At 52.1% G+C, this 20,836-nt stretch overlaps 1 protein-coding gene across 1 annotated transcript; it reads right to left on the bottom strand.

The window, feature by feature from the left end:
• Positions 1 to 742: 742 nt before the first annotated feature.
• On the bottom strand, positions 743 to 12,426 carry LOC122493958 (carcinoembryonic antigen-related cell adhesion molecule 6-like). The gene is made up of 10 exons (XM_043598733.1): positions 12,180 to 12,426; positions 11,113 to 11,472; positions 8,822 to 9,100; positions 8,331 to 8,585; positions 5,284 to 5,562; positions 3,711 to 3,831; positions 2,681 to 2,733; positions 2,354 to 2,385; positions 1,885 to 1,926; positions 743 to 1,626 (listed from the first exon to the last, which is right to left on the bottom strand). Exons 1-10 carry the CDS (start codon positions 12,241 to 12,243, stop codon positions 1,561 to 1,563), a joined length of 1,551 nt encoding a protein of 516 aa, XP_043454668.1. The 5' UTR covers positions 12,244 to 12,426; the 3' UTR covers positions 743 to 1,560.
• Positions 12,427 to 20,836: the final 8,410 nt, after the last annotated feature.

The following is a 20,836-nucleotide window of genomic DNA, read 5'->3' as shown; positions in this document are numbered from 1 at the left end:
AAACAAGGAAACAGACTCCCTCCTAAGCCTCCAGAAGAGACAGCCAGGTGGGCACCTTGATTTGTGTTGACATCCACCACTAAGCTTACAATAATTTGCTAGAGCAGCAAGAGGAAACTAACAAGAGGCATCACCCTGTCTAATCCAACATAGTGTGCATTGCGATAGGAGCATCACAGAGCTAAAAATGACGTGATACTTTGCAGCTTGTTTTTCTTACCTCTCATCTCATGACTAAGAAACAAGTGGGTGATGGCAAACCCACCTGTGAAACGTGGGTGCGGTGCCTTGGTGCTTGGACCGCTTTTGTGTGAACAGGGCACCTTGACGCGAGCGAATCCACATGGGCACCCAACCGGGGGCCTCAGGGAAGGACTGAGAGCCACTGGCCCAGGTGTGTGGAGGAGGCTGCAGGTGGGACAGTAGGACGAGGCCTGTGGACCAGGTGGAAGAGAACTTTGTCCCAACACCATGGGAGCCTGGGTGAGTTAGGTGGGGAAAGCCCTCTGCCTCTGACCTGCATGCTTATTTATGGGGAGGAGGTGTGTTTCAAGATAAGATCCCGCTCAGGGAGAAAAGTGGACACTGCTGGGAGGTACTGGGCTAGACGTCATGGGCAGTGTCCGGGAAGGCTATGCTCAGAGCATGAATTCTGGGTCCCAAACCCTGGCGTTCCTCTGACAACCTGCCTTTATGTCACCCCAGCAGGAAGGACATCCCGAAGGCTGGAGAAACCTTCAGACAGGTCTCAGTGCCCTGGATCCTGGATTTGGGGACAGGGCAAGTTTATTGGTGAAGGCCACCAGTCAGGGCCACCGGGGATGGGTGAGGAGGACCAAAGGGCTCAGGACACCAAAAGGCTATGAAGGGGTCCCACCTGGGATGTGTGCCTGCCCATGGCTGCTCCTTCCAAGCTCCTCCTCGTGTGGTCATCAGAGGCCCCATGTTCTGTGCTCCTGAGAACCCCGTGCACATGTGCAAACACTGGAGGTGTCTCCAGCTTGGTCCCTGAGCAGGGTGAGGACCGCTGAGTGCTGTCATAGTTTGGCCACAGCTCTGGTGATCTCTCCTTTTCTAGTTAACGTGGTCCCAGCATGTCAACACCCCTCGCCCCTCCTCTATCTCAGGGGACTAAGGTGGGGGCTTGGTGAACTCAGAGGGAACATTTCCCTGAGTGACCCAGGAGAGAAGGGCCCCAGAAGTTCAGGTGAATTTCTGCTCAGAGAAATCACCATTCACCAAAAAAGGACCAAGGAGGGGGAAGAGTCCTCTTTAATCAGATCCCCTCATGCTGTCCCTGGTGGGTCAGGGCCCGGGATACTTTCCCTGGGAAACCCCACTTCCTGGGACATGGGGGCCTTTGTCCTGGCCCATCCGGGGTTCGTGGCAGCCTGTCACGGCTTCCAGAAATCAGGAAGGCCCGGACCCTGGGTCCATGTCCCTGAATATCCTCTGGGCTTAGAGCTGGTTCTCTGGCTCAGGCGGGGGCACCTGACCCCACCCAGGGTCTGGGGTCTCAGGAAGGCCCCTGGAAGGAGTAGCTCCCAGGGGGAGGGGAAACTAAGAAGACACTTGTCCTTTGTAGTTGATCTGGCAGTAAATGTTCCTGTCAGGGTGTTGTAACTCCTGTAAAAGAAAAAGAGGCCTCTGAACCCCGCAAGCTTCTCAGAACATGTCTGGGTGACTTTCAGGTCCTGCGTCCACCTCTCTGGGAACCTGGCTGGGTGGCAGGTTTCTGCCCCAGGCTCCTCCTTCCTCCCACTAGCCCCTGTGCCCTTTTGCCCTGCTGTGTCCTAAACCTGAAAGCACGGGCAGGGCAGGTTGGGGACAGATCCTCAGCCCCCTTGGGCTTGGGGGACCTGAACATTCATTGCCCACACTCACCTGATAGATGGGAACAGCTGTCCTTGGGCTGGGTAGGGCGTTCTGAACAGGGAGAGAGAATGGGTGTCAGTGGACAGAGGGAGAGTCATTTCTCTGCAGGGGTGACCCGTTCTGCCTCTTGAGCAGCTTTCGCCAAGCCTGTTGACCCACACCCCAGACCCAGACCGGTCTCTCCTGAACTCCCTGCCCCACTCCTATTAGCCCAGGAGCCCTGGCTGATGTTCCCAGTGCTCTGTCCTTGGCCAGACTCCAGGGTTCCCCTTGGGCCAGCTCAGAGTGGCAGGAGAGACTCAGGACAGGATGGGGAGTGGTCCTGTCCCTGAAGACGGTCCGATTCCTGGGCAGAACAGGCCCTGCCTTGTCCTGGCTACTCTGGGGGAAGCAGAGTGTGTGCTGTGCTGTTGAATTCGTTGGTTCTCTGCCTTGCGCCCGCACAACCTAGACCCCAGTGGGGAGGGGGTGGGCTTACCGGGGATGTGGAGCTGCTGACTGGACCATGACCTGGGGACAGAAACAGGAATTAGCACTCAGGGTCCACCCTCCCAGGAGGTACTGGGTCATCGGTTCTCGGAGAACCAGGGAAGGAGCACCTCCCACAGGGAGACCCACTGGTGCTGGTCTGGGAGGTGCTGAGCCGTGACCTAGATTCCATAGGTCAGGGAGTATGGCCAGTTGAGGTCCCCTGTACTGAAGCCTCAGGGACGTGGTCAGAGGCCCCAGGGTGTGACTGGCAGGAGTGGGCATTGGGGGCAGGTCGAGGGGCTCCCTGTGCTGCCTGGGCTGAAGGGATACTCACCAGGGGTGCAGGCTGGGTGCCCCATCTCTCTGTGATTACGTTGGCCACTGGCCCTAGGAAAGATCAGGCTTATTCGTGAGGTGGGCAGGGAGAGGTCACAGCTCTGGTGTCAGAACAGGGGACAGGGAGGGTCCTCATTCCAAGCAGGGCTTAGAGACCACATCTCTCCTCCAGTGTATTTAGGAGGGGAAGGGCCCAGGAGAGGGATAAAAAAAGGCCTTCAGAGCACATGTATCCTCGGACCAGAGAGGAAGCTGGGCAGCGGACGGACACCTAGGAGAAAGTGTCCCGAAAAGGGATCAAGGGCCCAGGAAAGGAATCACACATGAGGGTCTGAGTGAGTGGAAGGGTCAAGGTGGCCAGCTGCGTGTGCAGGACGCTTGGGGAGCCCCAGGTATGTCAGATCCCTGAATGCGGTGCCCCTGCTGTGGCCAGATCCTCGAGTCCTCAGGCCAGAAGACGCTGAAAACTGACATTGGCTCGTGCTCTATCTCCATCTGCCTGGACGAGGGGCTTCGTCCCAGGACCTCTACCTGACGGGGCCCAGGGTCTGCAGTGTCACACATCAGGCGCCGTGGTTCCCACATGTGCCACTTAGGGGGTCGACCCCACCCGGCCTGTCAGGGTCTTCCACTCTCCCTTGCGTGACCTTGGCCAGGACCACCCTCGGTCCTGAGGCTGCAAATCCCCGTCCCAGGGCATGTGGACTGACAACCACGGGAGGTACCGGTCTCCGTGCACTTAGTACCGAGCACTGCTGTAGGGTTGCCGAGCGAACCAGGACAACCCTGAGGGGCTGTTCTGTGATTGTCCCTAATTTTGCACAGAGGCAGCTGTGGAGGAAGGGCCCTGGGCAGCAGCTGGTGAGGAAGGAGCCCGGTGTGATCAGAGGAGAAATCCAGGGGGCAGTTGGGAGGTCTGGGACACCCAGCCCAGAATCCTGGGTCAGGATGGCGTCTGCCTGCTGGCGAGTCCGCTGGGGTGGGGGAGGGGTGGTGGACAGGATCGTGTGTGGGAAATGCCATCATACCTTCCCGCCTTCACATGGAGCAGGAGATACCCCAGGGAGGCCACGAGTGCCACCCCAACCAGGACCCCAATTGCAATGCCAACACTGGTCCCCACAGGGAGGCCCGTGAGGCTTCTTCCATCTGAAATAAGAAGCAAAAGGGAGGAGGAATGAGTCCCAAGTCATATCTGCTGAAGTCATGACGGGCTTGGGGGCGGGGGGAAGGGCCTGGTTAAGGAGGAAGGAAAGACCTTTGAGGTCTGGGTGGTGTGTGTTATCCCTACAGCATCCCAACCCGCTTGGCTGCTGTGTCATTTAGTTTTTTTATTATTGAGAGATAGAGAGAGAGAGAGCAAGAAGGGGGAGGGCCATGATAGAGCGAGAGACAGAATCCCAACCAGGGTGTCCGCTTTCAGTGCAGGCCCCAACGAGGGGCTCTAACCCACGAACCATGGGATCATCACCTGAGCTGAGATCAAGAGTTGGATGCTTGGGGCTCTTGGGTGGCTCAGTTGGTTAAGTATGTGTCTTTGGCTCAGGCCATGACCTCATGGGTCATGGGTTCTGGCCCCCCATTGGATGCTGTGCTGATAGTACAGAGCTTGCTTGGGATTCTTTCTGCCTCTCTGTCTGCATCTCCCTAACTCCATCTCTCTCTCTGTCTCTCTGTCTCTCTCTCTCAAAATAAATAAATAAGCTTAAAAAAACTTTTAAAAAACCCACAAGAATTGCCAGCTTAACCAACTGAGCCACCCAGGTGTCCCCTGCTGTGTCGTTTCTACTCCTCATAGTGAAACCTTGGACTTCAATCTTCATGTTGCCCTCCTCTGCCCAAAACTGTGGCCAGTGCCCACATCCTGTTCATTTTCCTCCTAATGCCTCTCTCTTCCTCAACATTATGCCTCTTCCCCCATTTCTTCTTTTCCATCACTATCGATGGTCTTAGAGGGAGGCCCCTACTTGTCCACTTAACGCGGATTAGTGAAAATAACACTAGCTGACTGCTTTCGAGGTCAGCGCTGGGCCAGGCACATGGAAAATACTTTGTGTCTATCTCATCTGCTGCTTCTATGAGGCGGCCAGGTGTCAACCCCACTGTGCAAATTACGGTCTGAGAGTGTCAAGGGCTTCAGTAAAGTAGTGAAGGTCACAGAACTGGACCGAGTTGAGACAACACTTAATCCCAGCTCCACGGGACATTAGGGCTAATAACAACATCAATGACAAAAGAACAAGAACTGCTAAATTTGATTGAGCCTTGAACCTGTGTAGGATGCTGTCTCAGGATTTAAGATCTCATTAACCTCATAGTGACAACCCTCAGAACAGCCCTAAGAGCCAGCCTTTCTTTCCAGTTTTACAGAGGAGGAAACTTAGGTTCTGGAGGTTGAGTGCCTTGTCTGAGGTCCCACAGCTGGTATAAAGCAGAACCAAGATGTTAACAAGATTAGTCTAATTCCGGGGATCTCATCCACATTGCTGTAGAGGCTGTGAAGGAGGCTCCCACCTCCCCCAGACCTGTATTCTATTTCACACACACCCCCTGCCCGTGAAATATAAAGGGAGGAAGGGGGAGAGGTCGAGGGTCACTCACAGCTCACAGCCAGGCTGATGGGGTCACTTCTGTTGGAACTGGCCCGGTTGGAGACCTCACACTGATAATTCCCGGCATCCTCCACCCTGACAGGGCTTATGGTGAGGGTGCTGTTGTCCGGGGACAGCTTCATCCTCTCCACGAGCTTTAGACTCTGGCTATTGAAGAACCACCGGATGGAGCCCTTTTTGTTATTTGTGGAGCAGGTCAGGACCACAGAGTCCTTATGTTCTGTGGCTGTGGTGTTGCTGATGTTGATGGAGGGCTGGGACACTGGCTCTGTGGAGAAACAGAGGAGGTGACAGAATGAGAGGGGGCCTGGGGCCATGCTCCTTCTTCCAAGATCTCAGCCACTCTGAGGGCCCCACTGAGCTCTGTAAAGGTGCCCCAGAGGATGGCCCTGATGTCTGCAGAAGAATGAGTGTCTTTGTTCAGGTGGCGATCTATAAGGAGGGGGCCGTGCCTCCCCGTCTGACCTTCAGGTCCCCCTCTGGCCCTCAGTCATCTGCCTTGTCTGCCTGGACATCTCTGTAGTATCAGCACCACACACCTCTTAGCCCATGTCCAGCATGCTCATCAGCAGGTGGAATTTTTCCAATGGACTCCTGTGTGATTCCTTTCTTGAACTTCTATGACTTTAATAGATCAAGCCTCACTCCTTATATACCTTTTCGTATATGGTGGGGAGGAAGGCTTGCAGGCCTTCTATCTCTGTGTCCCCAGCAGCTTTGTGTAAAGTAGGGAAGGTATTTGCACGGTTATAATTTATTAGGAAATGAGAGCAGCCCACCCAGTCTTCATCACCTTAGGAATTAAAGAGTATCAATCTACAGGATTTCTCAGGCTGAAGAAGGCTTTTACTTCCACCACTGTGGATTGAATCCCATGGTGAAAAACTTCTGTAAAGAAGCGGTTACTGTATATAGAATACTGGCACCCTTATAAATAGAAGGAAATGATTGCAACAGAATAAAGGCCTTATAGGAAACACCCCCAGCTAGCATCATACTCTATGGTGAAACACGGAAAGTGTTTCCTCTAAGATCAGATAGTACATAAACATGCCTCTTTCACCACCCATGTTCAACAGAGGAAAGGAGTCCAGGCCAAAATAATTAGGAGAAAAACAATAGAATGCAATCAAATTGGAAAGGAGTAAGTACAATGAGGTCTGGTTGTAGATGATGGAAATTATATGCACAAAACTCCAAAGATTCTGCAAAAATTGTCGAACTAATAAACAATTTCAACAAACTTGCAGGATACAAAATCAACAGGCAAAAATCAATTGTGCTGCTATACACTAAAAATACCTTCCTCCCAAAATCAAGAAAAAAATTCATTTACATTAACATTAAAAAGAATAAAATACTTAGGAATGAAAGAATGAGGCAACAGGGTATACATGGAAATCTAGAAAACGTTGCTGAAAGAAATTACAGAAGACACAAATGAAGGGAAAGACATCCCATGTTCATGGATGATGAGACTTAATATTGTTAAGATGACAATACTACCCAAAGAGATCCACAGATTCAATGTAATCCGTAACAAATGCTTTTCTTTTAAGATTTTATTTTTAAGGAATCTCTATACCCAACGTGGGACTTGGACATACAACCCTGAGATCAAGAGTCGCATGATCCACTGTACTGAGTCAGTCAGGTGCCCCCCCTGTTAAATTCTTAAGGAAATATTTTGCAGAAATAGAAATTTCCAAAAAGTCACATGGAATCTCAGGGGCCTCAAATAGCCAAAATTATTTTGAAAAAGAACAAAGTTGGAGGACTCCTACTTCCTGACTACAAAGCTACAGTCACCAAAATAATGTGGGCCTGCTATATAGATAGACATAGAGACCGATGGGATACAACAGGCACCCCAGATACAAATCCTGATACATATGGTCCAATGATTTTCAGTACGGTTGTCATGACCATTCAATGGAGAAAAACTTCTATTCAAGAAATGGTGTTGGGAACACTGGATACCCATGCAAATGAATGAAGTTGGATCCTGACCTTACATCATGCACAAAAACTAACTTAAAACAGATCAAACATCTAAACGTAAGAGTCAAAACTGTGAAAGTCTTAGAAGAAAACATAAAGCAAAAGCTTATTGAAACTGGATTTCCCAATGATTTCTTAGATATGACACCCAAAGCAAAGACAACAAAAGAAAAAACAGATGAACTGGATTGCACTGAAATAGAAAACTTCTGTGCACCAAAAGGCACAATCAGGAAAGTGATGGTAGCACTTAAGGAATAAACAGGACTCAGGAAGGAAATAGACAGCATAGGAAATATAGTCAATGGCATTTTATTATTTTAATTTTTTAAAGATTTTGTTAAGATTAAATAAGCTCTACACCCAATGTGGGGCATGAACTCACAACCCCGAGATGAAGAGTCACATACTCTACCTACTGAGCCAGCCAGGTGCCCCTAGTCAATGGTATTTTAATAGCATTGCATGGTGACAGATGGTAGCTACACTGTGGTAGGCATAGCATAACACAGAGTTGTCCAATCTCTATGTTGTGCACATGAAACTAGTGTTACATTGTGTGTCAACTAAAGTTCCCTAACCACCACCACCACCACCACCAACAACAACAACAAAGTGATGGCACCCACAGACTGGAAGAAAACATTTGCAAATCATAGCTGGTAAGAGATTAATATCCAGAATATATAAAGCACTTCTGCAATTCAACAACAAGAAAAAGCAACTTGACCCTGAGGACCCTTCTTTTTTCCCCACCTGCAAAGGCGCCTTATATGTGTGGGGTTTTTGGGAGCTGACAGAATCTCCTCCCCACATTGCAGACTGGACTGGGAGATCTCAGATCTCAGACCTCAAGATCTGCCATGAGAAATCAGACAGCACAGGGAGGAAGCATCTGCAGACATGTGATGGGAGAGTTCAAGGACAGATCTGAGTCACAAGCAAATGCAAAATAACTTCTTCTAGGCTCTTTTCTGGAAACCAGGAAGATCTCCACCACAGTGCTTGATGTAAATGCTTCAGGGATCCACTTACCAGAGACTGTGATAGTCTTGACCGTGAACTTATTGAGGCGAGTGCCAGGGTTATAAACAAGGCAGGCATAGGATCCAGTATCATTCACAGTGATGCTGGGGATAAAGAGCTCCTGTGAGGATGGCTGGGGGCTCCCATTGATAAGCCAAGAATACTGTGCAGGCAGGTTAGAGGCTGAGTGGCAGGAGAGGCTGAGGTTTGCCCCTGGACGGTAATAGGAGTCTGAGGGGGAAATGGTGGGGGCATCCAGGCCATCTGGAGCAAACAGAATAAAGCCACATGTGATGTAATCCAAGGGAAGGGGAAGAGGAAGATCTGGGTGTGTATAGGGGCCACAGTGTCCATCTAAGTTGGGTCAGAAGCCATGGCCAGCCTGGGGGTCTAGGTGAGAGTCAGGTACTCAGACCCCAGAAGGACAGATGTGGCCTGACCTCTGGCAGTGTGGATTTGGGCTGGCAGCCCGGGGCCAGGTAGGAATACAAGTTACTCACAGAGAACATTCAGGGTGAACGGGTCACTACGACTGGCACTGACTAGGTTCCAAGTCTCACACTCGTAAGGTCCTGTGTCATTCCTTGTGACACCATGTAAAGTGAGAGTCCTGTTGTCCAGGGACAGCTCCAGCCTGGTGCTGTCCGGGAGGCTCTTACTGTTTACTGACCACAGGTAGCTTGTGTTCTGAGTCTGAGGTTCACACGTTAATACTACAGAATCCACGTTCTCCACGGGGTCCGAGTTGTTGCTTGTGATGTTGGGTTTGGGTAACTCCGCTGTGTAGACAACAGAGAGAACATTGCCCTGTGTGGTACCTGTGATTCCTCCAAAGGCATCTTCAATCAGAGCTGCCTTCTCTCATCTGTCTGCCAACCCGAGTCCTTAAGAATAAAGCAGATCTGTGAATCTCAAGACAAATGCAAGAGGATCTGAGGACTCACAGAAGGAAAAGCCCCCTGTTCTGTGTGTCTGAGAGCAAGCACAAAGTTTCTCAAATGTCAATCACAGAGCAGAGTTTTGTCGTGGAAGACGCGGGACAGAGTCAGAGACAGCCCCCAACCCCCCAACACGGCACCTTTCCTGGTTCTTCGCAGACCTGATGGCTTGGCCAGGGGATGGGGATCTGAGCAGAAATGACACCCAGGGACACCAGAAGCAAGCCCAGAGGTCAGTTCAATACTTGGGCCCAGGGCCTGAAGGGGCTTTGATAATGACTGCCGTGAGACAGTGATCCCAAACATGGGAGAGCAGAGTCCAACATCAAGCAAAGAGTCAGAGAATGAGCAGGAAGGAGGGGTGATGAGCGAATGAATGACCATATCTCTTCAGAAAGGCATCCTGGTGCAGGATCCTAGGAGGCCTGGCCCTCCTCCAGCAACAGAGGCACCCACACTGTTCACTGCATCCCTCCTATTCTTTTTTAAATAATTTTTTTAGGGCTCATTTATTGTTGAGAGACAGAGACAGAGAGAGACACAGAGAGAGGGGTGGGAGGGGCATCGAAGGAGAGAGGACAGAGGATCCAAAAGCTTTGCCCTGACAGGAGGGAGCCCAATGTAGAGCTTGATCTCAGCAGATCTGGACCTGAGCCGAAGTTGGACACTCAACCAACTGATCCACCCAGGCGCCCCTCACGCCTTCCCTCCTAAACAAAAGCAAGTGAGTTGGTTACACGTGGACCCTGTGCTGGTTTCAGGTGCAGAGTCAGAAGGAGAAGGCAATTCCACCCCAGTGGGAGCGACACCAACACACCAGGAAACACTCAGTGATTTCAAGCCCGGCAGGGAGGTGAGGATGGGCCACCTGAGGGGCGGCCGGGGCATGCTGACTCAGGTTGCTGCTGGGGGTCATTAGTTGGAGAGTGATCACAGAATGAGCCTCTATTTGCTCTCACTGCCCACACCAGCACCCTTCCCGCTGATGGAGGAGAGGACGGGGCTGTGCTGCCCATCAGCCCATCAGCCTGTGTGACCCTGATTCAGTGACTATACCTCCCTGGGCCTCAGTTTCCCCCTAATACAACAGGAATAATGGTAAATGATCTCCACCTGCCATGCCTGTGAAGTAACCTTTAACCATCCTTAAATACCTGGCCCTAAAATGGTATATCGCGGCTGGCCAATCAAATGGCCTCTCTTACTCTTGCCTCCACAAGACAAGGCTCCCTCCCTGGGCCTCCTTCTTGGGAGAGGAAGAGCCATCAAGAGCATCTCTCTGCTCTGTTCCTCCCTGGGGGTGCTGACCCTCCTCTGGAGTCTCCTAAGTCCCACACAGCAGTTGGCTAATGGACTGGAGCCTTTTTATGTCTGTGCTGCCCATGCCTCTCTCCAGATGTAGATCTGGAGACTGAGCCCTGGCTGGCGACCAGCTCAGAGGCTCAGGACTCGGGCAGCTGGGAAATCATTGCTCCCTGTCAGCCCTGCCCAGGAGCCCTACCCCACCCTGGCACAGAGTCCCCGGGGTCACGAGACTCAGGAGCCCCAAGGCACTGTTCTGGGCAAGGGCCTTCTGGGCTGAGCTCTAGTGAGGATCCCAGGGCCCCTTCGGGCCTGGCCTTGACCGTGACCTGCATGGTCTTTCTCAGATGGTCGTAGAGTCTGGATTCCAGGAAAGGAGTTGCAATCTTAGGAAATTCATCTCTACTGTGTGTGTCCTGCACTAAATGCTCAAACACCATTTGGAACAAAATGCAGAAGGGAAGGGAGGCACAGTCCAGGCCTGTCAATCCTGTGTGTACGAAGTAGAATTCACTCCACCCGACATCAGAGGTGACAGACGAATTACTCACGATATACACGGAGCTGTCCAATTACTCTTTCAACTCGAACATTCCTCGTTATGATTTGTAGGGTGTAGTATCCTGTGTCCTCCAGGTTGATGTTCTGGAACAGCAGGGATCCGTTGTGATATAATGTCTCTCTGCCGCTGTGTGCAAATCCTGGGGTAATTTCTTGTGAGTCTGCTGCATATGATACAATTTCCCTACGGGGATCTATAGTTGCCCCTTTGAACCAGCCAAGGCCTATAAGATTGGCAGGCAGATTGTGGACACGCAGAAGAACGTCCTTCCCTTCGGCAGCATTGGGCGGCACCGATTCAATAGTGACTTGGGCAGTGGTGGGAGTGTTCCAGAAGGTTAGGAGTGAGACTAGAAGGGAAGACAGAAGACCTGGATCAATATTTGGCCTATGTATTGGGATGGAAAGATGTGGCCCTGGAGACTGAGCAGGTCCTAATCGCTCAGCCTTGGGCCCAGGGGTGAGCGCGCGCGCGTGTGTGTGTGTGTGTGTGTGTGTGTGTGTGTGTGTGTCCTACAGGTCAAGGTCAGCGGCACGACCACCACGACTTCAGTGCTTCCTCTGTCTTCACATTCTGACCTTTCCCGCTCTGTTCCCTTCATGGTCTGTCAATGCCCGACCTCCCATTCTGTGTCTTTGCTTGTCTGTCTTCCTCCCCAGAGAAGTGTGCTCAGCGAGGGCAGGGACTCTGATCTGTGTTGTGCCCCAGTGGTGGGGCCGGCTGCAAATACCTGTGGATGAGTGAATGAGTGTTCCCAGGGCCCAGCATTGATCTGTCAATATCTCAGGTTGGTGGGAGGGGCAGCGTTTAGGGTCCCTGGTTGCTCACATCGTTTCCAAAATTCAGTCCTCAGTGATGAGTAACTTGGGACACAGCACGTCGCTCGCTCGCCTCTTCCAGATCATGAGATTTTCCTGTTGCTGAGCCGGGAACCCCTTGTCCTGCCGTGCCCTGCCCTCTTCCCATGTCCCCTCTCGGCGCCCCATCCTCCCCTGGGAGACCGCAGCCAGTCTCTCTCTTCCCTTCACCCTTAACCCAGGGGATCGTCCCTCTCACCTGCCAGCAGGAGCTCCTGCCAGGGAACACGCCCTCCTCGGGGAAGGGCCGAGGGGGGCTCCATGCCGCCTGCTGCCTGCTCTGTCCTTCCCTCTGTGAGGAGAGCTTCGGCTCCAGAAATGCTCAGGAGCACCGCTGTCACGACAAGTTGGCTCTGTGGTCCTTCCTCCCTCTGTGCTGAGCCGCCTCTGGGGGCAGGAGCGCTTGGCCGGGTCACGTGGGCAGGGGCGGGGTCTCTGCCCGGTCCCTCCCCCTCCCCTCCCCTCCCTTCCCCTCACTCCTGCCCTCCTGGTCTCTTTCCCCTTTCATTTCGTCTACGTTTGGGTTCCCTGCGAACTGCTGAGGCCTCTCCCTCTTCAGCTGAGATTTCCCACCATATGGGTGTGCGCACACAATGCCCTTGTGTGGACAAGCCCAAGCCTGTGGCATTGGTGTCCTGGGCGCTCCCCGCAGCTCAGGGTCGGGGCGCACAGTCAGCCCCCTGAAGCCCTCTCTCCTCCCCATGTGGCTTTTCTCTTCAGAGCAGGAGCCCGAGGGGCTACCCCAGGAACTCTCGTCACAGGGATGTTACCCCCACCGGGCATCGGAATCACCTGTGGAACTTTCTAAAGATCGCGAATGCCCTGGTGACCCCTAGAAATGCTGCTTCAGCAGATGGCCAGCCAGGCTGAGACCCCAGGATGTGGGAGTGGGGCCACCTCCTTCTTTCCTGCACCCACAGAGGGTCTGCAGAGCCTGTAAAATGCACATTCTGACTCAGCAGTGTGGTGGGGACCTGAGAGTCCGCATCTAACAAGCTCTCAGGTGAGGCTGGTTGTCCTGGGCCAGGCACACTTTGAATAGCCAGGCTGACGGGGACCTGGTTCTCTCAGAGGACGAGCCTCCTCCCTACTCCGAGTTGGCCTCTGCTGAGTCCTGGCCTCCAGTCTGTCAGCACCGCACACAGAGCCCCAGGGGCCCCAAACCCAGGGGATTCTTTCCATCTGTATCAGAGAAGCCCAGCGGGGCACGGGGTCCCCCCAGTGTTCTCAGATGCTCTGGGGAAGTTGCATTGACTCCTGGCAGCAAGGTCACAGTAATGCTCTGAGGGTGAGAAGAGGGCAGGCAGGGTGATGACTGGTGAGGGACCCACTCTCCATCCCTGGGTGTCCCCAGCCCGGCCTCTGCTTCCAGGGACCGACACCCGGGACCAAGTGTCTCAGGAGCTCAGGTTCCAGGTGTGCAGGCGGTTTCCTGTGTGTCCCGGGAAGAGAAGAGGTGGGGGGAGGTCCGGTGGCGGGAGGTTCCCTGATCCTCGAGGGAAGATCGTAAGGAGACCCTTCCTCTACGTGTCTGCTGGCTGCACTGTGGCCGAGAGGCTGACCGTGTGCTCCTGAGCGTCCTGGGCAGCCCGTGTGCTCTGTCTGAGGGACTTTCCTGTGGTCACCCTGTCTCCCCCGTGGCTGGTGCCAGGCAAGGAGTGGGGGCTGCACAGGGACCCCTGACAGATCAGGGTGCTCCTCGGCCCCTAGAAGGAGTGGGCAGGACAGAACAGCCGCATGGGAGGGACGCAGAAGGGTCTCTTGGAGAAAGAGACTGAAATCAGACTCCTCTACCTCCTTAAACAAAGCCAGCTTCACATTTTAATTCCCTGTGTGTTGCCCGCGTGTCCCTATGTCGCCCCCTGGAGGCGATGCTGGGGCTGCACCAGGGACCCTGACTGGGCTCCAAAGGATGCATGGGCCCTGAGCCCTGGGCAGCCTGGGTCCTGGTCCCTGTGGGTCCTGGGTTGCCTGACTCCATTTCAGGGTAGGGTGAGCCCAGGGAGCGGACGGGCACCGTCCAGAAGATTCCAGATCCTGAGTCAGGAGAATTGTCCACCCAGAGAGATGTGTTCCCTTAGGAGGAACTCTCTGTCCTTGAGGTTTCAAGGAATGACCCAGTAGAGTCTCTTGAGACTTTGGAAGAGGCACTGGCTTGGGGGGAGGGGGCTGGACACCACAATGCCCTGTTTCCTCATCACAGCACAGGGTGGGAGGGGGGGGATTGCATCCGTGTCATCTGTGTCCCTGCTTTTGCTCTAGGCCTCCCCACAGAGCCCACCTGGAGACGCAGCTGAGGGTTCCCAGGGCTTCCTCTGTTACAGGGGAGGAGACCCTCAGCCCCTCTGAGATGGAAACAAATGTAGATCCTGGGTTCTCCTGTCCCATCCTGCATAGGAAGTTCCCCTCCTTCCCAGGACCCCTTGGGCAGGTGAGAAATCTTCAGGGAGCCATAGCAGGTGTCTGTCCCCACAGCCCAGGGACCCTCAGGATGAGGAGTCGCCTCCCGATTTCTTTTGAGGTCAGGGTAGGTCTCTGAACTCCCGTGATGGTCACTCCACCTGGGGTCGTATCCAGAATTTGTGCCCGGTCAGATCTCTGAGAGAAGAGGAGGGACACAGTCTGCCCACCCAGCCCTCTGGGGAGAGGTCGTTCACAAGGTAGAGATGCGAGGGGGTGTCAGTTTTCTGGGACGAATGGGTGTCCAACCCCTCGCTGTAGGAGGCCCCTGTCCTCCCTCCTGAATCTAGGAGGGGTAAAGGCCCAACCACCTTAAAGGGACAGCCTGGGGCACTTGCTGGCCTCCTCCCTGCTGACGCTAAGTCCCCCTGGGTCTACAGAGAAGAGGCTCTAACCCCAGGATCCACATGTCAGGGTGACATGCGTCCATTGTGTGGTGTCCCTCTTGCATATAACGAGTATTTACGTGTCAGGCACGGGGCTGGGTCCTGGGGACTCCAAAGAGAACAGGACAGACACGGATCCTGAAACAGGGCCACAGGCACCCAGAGAAAATCATGGCTTTGAGGACACACTTAAAATGGAGGGAAGGTGGGGAGCCTCGGTCGCTCAGTTGATTTAATGTCCGACTCTTGATTTTGGCTCAGGTCATGATCTCTCTGCGGTGAGATTGAGCCTCTTGTCGGCTGCCTGCTGAGTGTGGAGCCTGCTTAGGATTCTCTCTCTCTCCCTCTGCCTCTCTACCACTTTCTCTCTCTCTCTCTCTCTCTCTGTCTCTCTCTCTCTCTCAAGTGGAAAAAGGGGCACCTGGTTGGCTCAGTTGAGTAAAGTGTTCCACTTTGGCTCAGGTCTTGATCTCATGGTTCGTGGGTTCGAGCCCTGCGTCAGGTTCTGTGCTGACAGCTCAGAGCCTGGAGCCTGCTTTGGAGTCTGTGTCTCCCTCTCTCTCTGCCCCTCCCCTGCTCACGCTGTCTTTCTCTTATTTTTTATTTATTTATTTTTTTTTGTTTAACGTTTATTTATTTTTGGGACAGAGAGAGACAGAGCATGAACGGGGCAGGGGCAGAGAGAGAGGGAGACACAGAATCGGAAACAGGCTCCAGGCTCTGAGCCATCAGCCCAGAGCCCGACGCGGGGCTCGAACTCCCGGACCGCGAGATCGTGACCTGGCTGAAGTCGGACGCTTAACCGACTGCGCCACCCAGGCGCCCCATGTCTTTCTCTTAAATGAACATCAAAAAAATTTTTTTAAATAAGATTGAAAATCAAGTACAATAAAATGGAGAAAAGAGCCGTGAAGGGAAAGCGTCTAGTGTGACAGGAGCAAGTAACGGGGTCTCAGCTGGCCTGGGGGTCACGTCAGCATCCCTGACAAAGTGATCTTTTGGCTGAGACCGGAAGTGTGGGTGGGCCTTTGCCCCTGGAAGGACAGAGGGTGTGGGGGGCTGAGCTGCCTACAGAGGGACCTGTCTCAGCGGGCAGACACCCGACTGGCCGGAGGGGCTGACGGAGGTCAGTGTGGGGAGCCTGGAGAGCGAGGAGGACTGTGACTGGGTGAGGCTGGGAGGGTCAGACCCTGCTGGGGAGTGGGCGCGCTAAGGGACATCAGCAGCGGCCCCCCCCCCGCCCCCACCCTACCCAAGGCTCCAGGCCGCGGAGTTTCTCTGCCGCCCTCTGCTGGACCATGCGGAAAATGTGGAAGAAAACGTTCTGCTCTGTGTTTTTAGAGTACTGATTTTCAAAGTATACTTTAAGTACTATTTCATGTATGTAGATATAATTTTTAGCGACCTTATTGTGTTATAGTTGACATATAAGAAAGCCCACCTAAGTATAAGAAAAAGGGAGGGGGGGGGCGCCTGGTGTCTCAGTTCCTTGTGTGTCGGACTTGGGCTGGCCCTGAGTTTGAGCCTCGGGGTAGGGCTGTGTGCTGACAGCTCAGAGCCGGGACCCTGCTTCTGATTCTGTGTCTCCTTCTCTCCGCCCCTCCCCCCACACTCACTCTGTCTCTCAAAATAAAATAAAGACATAAAAAAATTTTCATGAAGATTTAAATATCATCGAATCTACTAACCCAATAACAAAATATCCAGGATACAGTAAAAAAAAAATCACTCATCATACCAAGAGCCAGGACAACCACGATTTGACTGAGAAAGGATCATTACTGACTCCAATCCCAATGACTGTGGAATTATCCAACGAAGATTTAACAAGTAAATATCATTAAAAGAACACTTCAATAACCGACAATAAATTCTTTAACAAAATTGAGAGGCGCCTAGCTGACTCAGTTGTTAGAGCACATGACGCTTGATCAAGGGGTTATGAGTTCAAGTGCCACACTGGCGTCAAGGCTGCTCAAAAAAAAAAAAAAAATGAAAACCACAGCAAAAAAAGAAAGTTATAAAAAGGAACCACACAGGGGCACCTGGGTGACTCAATTGGTTAAGTGTCCAAGTCTTGATTTCTGCTCCTGTCATGATATCAGGGTTGTGAGATCAGGCTCCAAGTCGAGCTCCACCCTGGGCATGGAGCCTGCTTGAGATTCTCCCTCTCTCTCCCTCTCTCTCCCTCTCTCTCCCTCTGCCTCTCCTCCACTCCCACACCCATGCACTCCCTCTCTCTGTCTTCAACAACAACAAAAAAGAAACATAGAAATGATGAAACTGAAAACGACAGAGACCAATATTTAAGAAAACAAAACCAAACCCTCACTGGTGAACTTCACAGTAACATGACGATGTACAAGGTAGAATCAATGAACTGGAGGGCAAATCCATAGAATTTATTCCTCCTGAAAAAGAGAGAGGAAAGAGACAGAAAAATGAGCAGAGTCCCGAGATCTGTTCCATAAAACAGGGATGGAACCTCGGTGCCACTGGGTACCAGAAGTGGAAGGGAAACGTGCGGACTGCAAAGGTATCCGAGGAAAGGACAACCCAAGAGGCTGAGTCACAACCCCACCCACGGTGAGCAGTCACACTAAGGCGCATAACAAACTTCTGAAAATAAAAGACAAGAGAACAAAAATCCCAAAGACACCCCGAGAAACCACCCTTGCGCACTAAGGAACACTGATGTAAGTGACAGTAGGTTTTGTATCTGAAAGCCTGGAGGCCAGAAGGAAGTGGCACATGTTTCAACTTGGGCTCCTGCTAAAATTAGCCTCAGGAGTGAAGGGGAAAGAAGGAAATTCCCTGATGAAGGGAGAGTATGAAAATTTATTGGCAGCTCACCTACTATTAAAGAATGGCCGGGGCGCCTGGGTGGCGCAGTCGGTTAAGCGTCCGACTTCAGCCAGGTCACGATCTCGCGGTCCGTGAGTTCGAGCCCCGCGTCAGGCTCTGGGCTGATGGCTCAGAGCCTGGAGCCTGTTTCCGGTTCTGTGTCTCCCTCTCTCTCTGCCCCTCCCCCGTTCATGCTCTGTCTCTCTCTGTCCCAAAAATAAAAACGTTAAAAAAAAATTTAAAGAATGGCCAAAGAAGATGTATAATTCATCATTCTCTGTAGCTCACGTTTGGTATCATATCTAAAATCTAACCAAATTTACTTTGTTTTTTTTTTAATATTTATTCATTTTTGAGAGAGGGAGGAAGAGAGGGAGAGGGAGAAAGAGAGAGAGAGGCAGAGAGACAGGGTGACAGAGGATCCAAAGCAGGCTCTGCATGACGGCAGGAAGCCCAACGTGGGGCTTGAACTCACGACCCTGAGATCGAGTCACATGTTCTCCCGACTGAGCCAGCCAGGCGCCCCACGCCAAATTTAAGATACTGAAATCTGGGGTGCCTGTGTGGCTCAGTCGGTTTGGCGTCTGACTTCGTCTCAGGCCACGATCTCACGCTCCGTGGGTTCAAACCCCTCATCGGGCTCTGTGCGAACAGCTCAGAGCCTGGAGCCTGCTAAGGATTCTGTGTCTCCCTCTCTCTCTCTGCCACTCCCTTGCACATGCTCTTTCTCTGTCTCTCAAAAATAAATAAATGTAAAATACTGAAATCAGAGTATGTTCTCGGAAAATGGTAATGAATCTAGAAATTAATAATAGACAACTGAAAAAAATCCCTAAAAGATTTGGAAAGTAAGCTACATATTTGTAAATAATTTATGGGCCAAAAAGCAAGTTTCAAAGGAAATTTTAAAAACACACAGAATTGGGATGCCTGAGTGGCTTGGTCGGTTGAGCATCTGACTCTTGATCTCAGGCAGGTCATGATCCCAGGGTCGTGGGACTGAGTCCCAAGGCAGGCTCTGTGCTGAGTGTGGAGCCTGCTTGGGGTTCTCTCTCTCTCTCTCTCTCTCTGTCTCTCTCTCTCTCTCTCTCTCCTTCTCCCTCTCTCTCTCTCGGCCTCTCTCCCCTACCCATGGTCTCTCTCTTTCTCTCTCTCTCTCTCTCAAAATTAAAAAAAAACATTTAAACACACAGAATTAAATTAAATATACTAAAAAAAACCCTCCTCTGCTTATGGGATGCAGCTTATGCCACACTGAGAGGGGAATTTCTAGCACAAAATGCTTACATTACAAGAAAGGATATATCTCAAATCAATAATGTAAGTTCCTCCTAGAAGAACCAGAAAAATAAGAGCAAAATGAACCCAACTAAAAGCAGAAAGAAAGAAAGAATAGAGACCAGAGCACCCAGCTGATGTTATATTGGACACTGTGAGTGGACACAATGGACCCGAGCCCATGGAAGGGCAAGACTGGGTCTGTAGCATCAGAGTTGGTTCTGCAGGTGGGATGTGAATGGGGAGAAAGGACGATGGGGGTGACTGTGAGTGCCCTTGTCTTATCTCTTCCCCTGAGGGGTCACAGGCAGATGCAGAAACCCTCAGATGTTGGATTCTCCCCTGGGAGATCTTCAGGTCCCCCCTTGTCCCCTGGGTGAAATGTTTGCTCTGCTGGGAAGGGCAGGCAGATGGCATAGGACTCTGACACCACGCACAGGGCTCAGCAAGGAGGAGCTGGAGAAGAGCCCAGGGGCTCTGCTCAGCCCTGCTGCCTGTGGGGTTCAGCTGGGGCTTGGAAACAGGATGCTGTGCTTACGGGGTGCTCCAGGCCGGGTGATGAGTGTGTTTCCAAAGTCAGGCACTAAGGGTCGTAAGCTAATCATGAAACATTCCTTCCTTTTATTTTCCATTTTTTTCTTTTAGTGAGGAAACTCTACCCCCAATGCTCCAATTCACGACCCTGAGGTCAAGGGTCTCATTCTGTACTGACTGAGCCAGCCAGGCGCCCCCATTCCTTCCTTATTGTATGCAAGACAGTGGCCTGAATCTCGGGGGGCAGGAGGTTCCCCAAGAGGCTGGAGCAGCCTCCCAGACTCCCCAAGGCCACCCTCTGGATGCAGCTAACAGCCACGCAGGGAATTGTAACGAGCAGGGAATTGTAACGAACGTGCCAACAGTAACATCCAGACATGTGCAAAGGGCTTATGACTGATAAATTAGAGCAGAAGCAGCTCATCCCCGTGATAGCATTCTGCCTCATTACATCTTTCTTATGTAGAAAAGCAATAGGCAGCTTCTCCAGAGTCTCTTTTTCTTGCCTCCTCCCTGCTCAACCCCTGGGAGGAGGCTGGCTGGGGCACCTGTCCAAGGTGCTGATGCTCACCGAACTATTCCCAAGTCTCGGGAGCTGTGATCTTCCAGATGTGTCCACTCTCTTTGCATTCTTAACAAGGAGCATTACTAACAAGGAAGAGGTGGAGAAGGCTGCAGGGAGTGTGGACTGGCCTTCGTCACTGGCTCAGGGCAGTGACGGTGTTGTGGACATCCCTGCAGGCAGTGACTCCGTGGTCAGATGACCAAGTCCAGGCTGCCCACCAGCAGTTTGTCATGAACGATTATGGTGAATATGGCCTTGGGGGTGCAGTAGACAGAACAGAGGCCTCTCAGAGACTCCCACATCCCTCGTGTCAAGAATCTGTGATTATTTCAATGATAAAGGGACTAGCAGATTAAGTTAAGGACCATGTGATTGTGACATTATGGTAGTTTACCCAGGTGGGCCAATATAATCCAAGAGTTCTTTCTTTTTTTCTTAAATTTTTAAAAAATGTTTATTCACTTTTGACACAGAGAGAGGTAGAGAGAGAGAGGAAGACACAGAATCACAGGCTCCAGGCTCTGAGCTGTCAGCACAGAGCCCAACACAGGGCTCGACCTTCTGAGATCACGACGTGAGCCAAAGTTGGAAGTCTAACCCATTGAGCCATCCAGGCACCCACAAGGGTCCTTATATAAGTGACAGGGGGAGGCAGGAGAGGCAGAACCAGAGAAGAAGAGGTGATGTGGAAACAGGACACAGAGAGACTTCAAGATGTTGCACTGCTGGTTTTGAAGGTGAAGGAAGGGGCCGCATCCATGGAAGGTGGGCAGCCTCCAATGGCACAGC

The sequence above is a fragment of the Prionailurus bengalensis genome, chromosome E2, assembly GCF_016509475.1.
Source record: "Prionailurus bengalensis isolate Pbe53 chromosome E2, Fcat_Pben_1.1_paternal_pri, whole genome shotgun sequence".
NCBI classification, from domain to species: Eukaryota; Metazoa; Chordata; class Mammalia; order Carnivora; family Felidae; genus Prionailurus; species Prionailurus bengalensis.
The sequence above is the reverse complement of the archived record's forward strand: the minus strand, read 5'-3'. Positions and strand labels throughout refer to the sequence as shown.

Excerpts from the sequence above, each read along its gene's own strand:
- LOC122493958 (XM_043598733.1), bottom strand. The coding sequence starts at position 12,243 with ATGGAGCCCCCCTCGGCCCTTCCCCGAGGAGGGCGTGTTCCCTGGCAG. Across the intron at positions 9,101-11,112 it reads TGGACAGCTCCGTGTATATC|CGGAGTTACCCAAACCCAAC; the intron begins GTGAGTAATTCG and ends TTGTCTACACAG. Across the intron at positions 1,927-2,353 it reads TCAGCAGCTCCACATCCCCG|AACGCCCTACCCAGCCCAAG; the intron begins GTAAGCCCACCC and ends CTCCCTGTTCAG.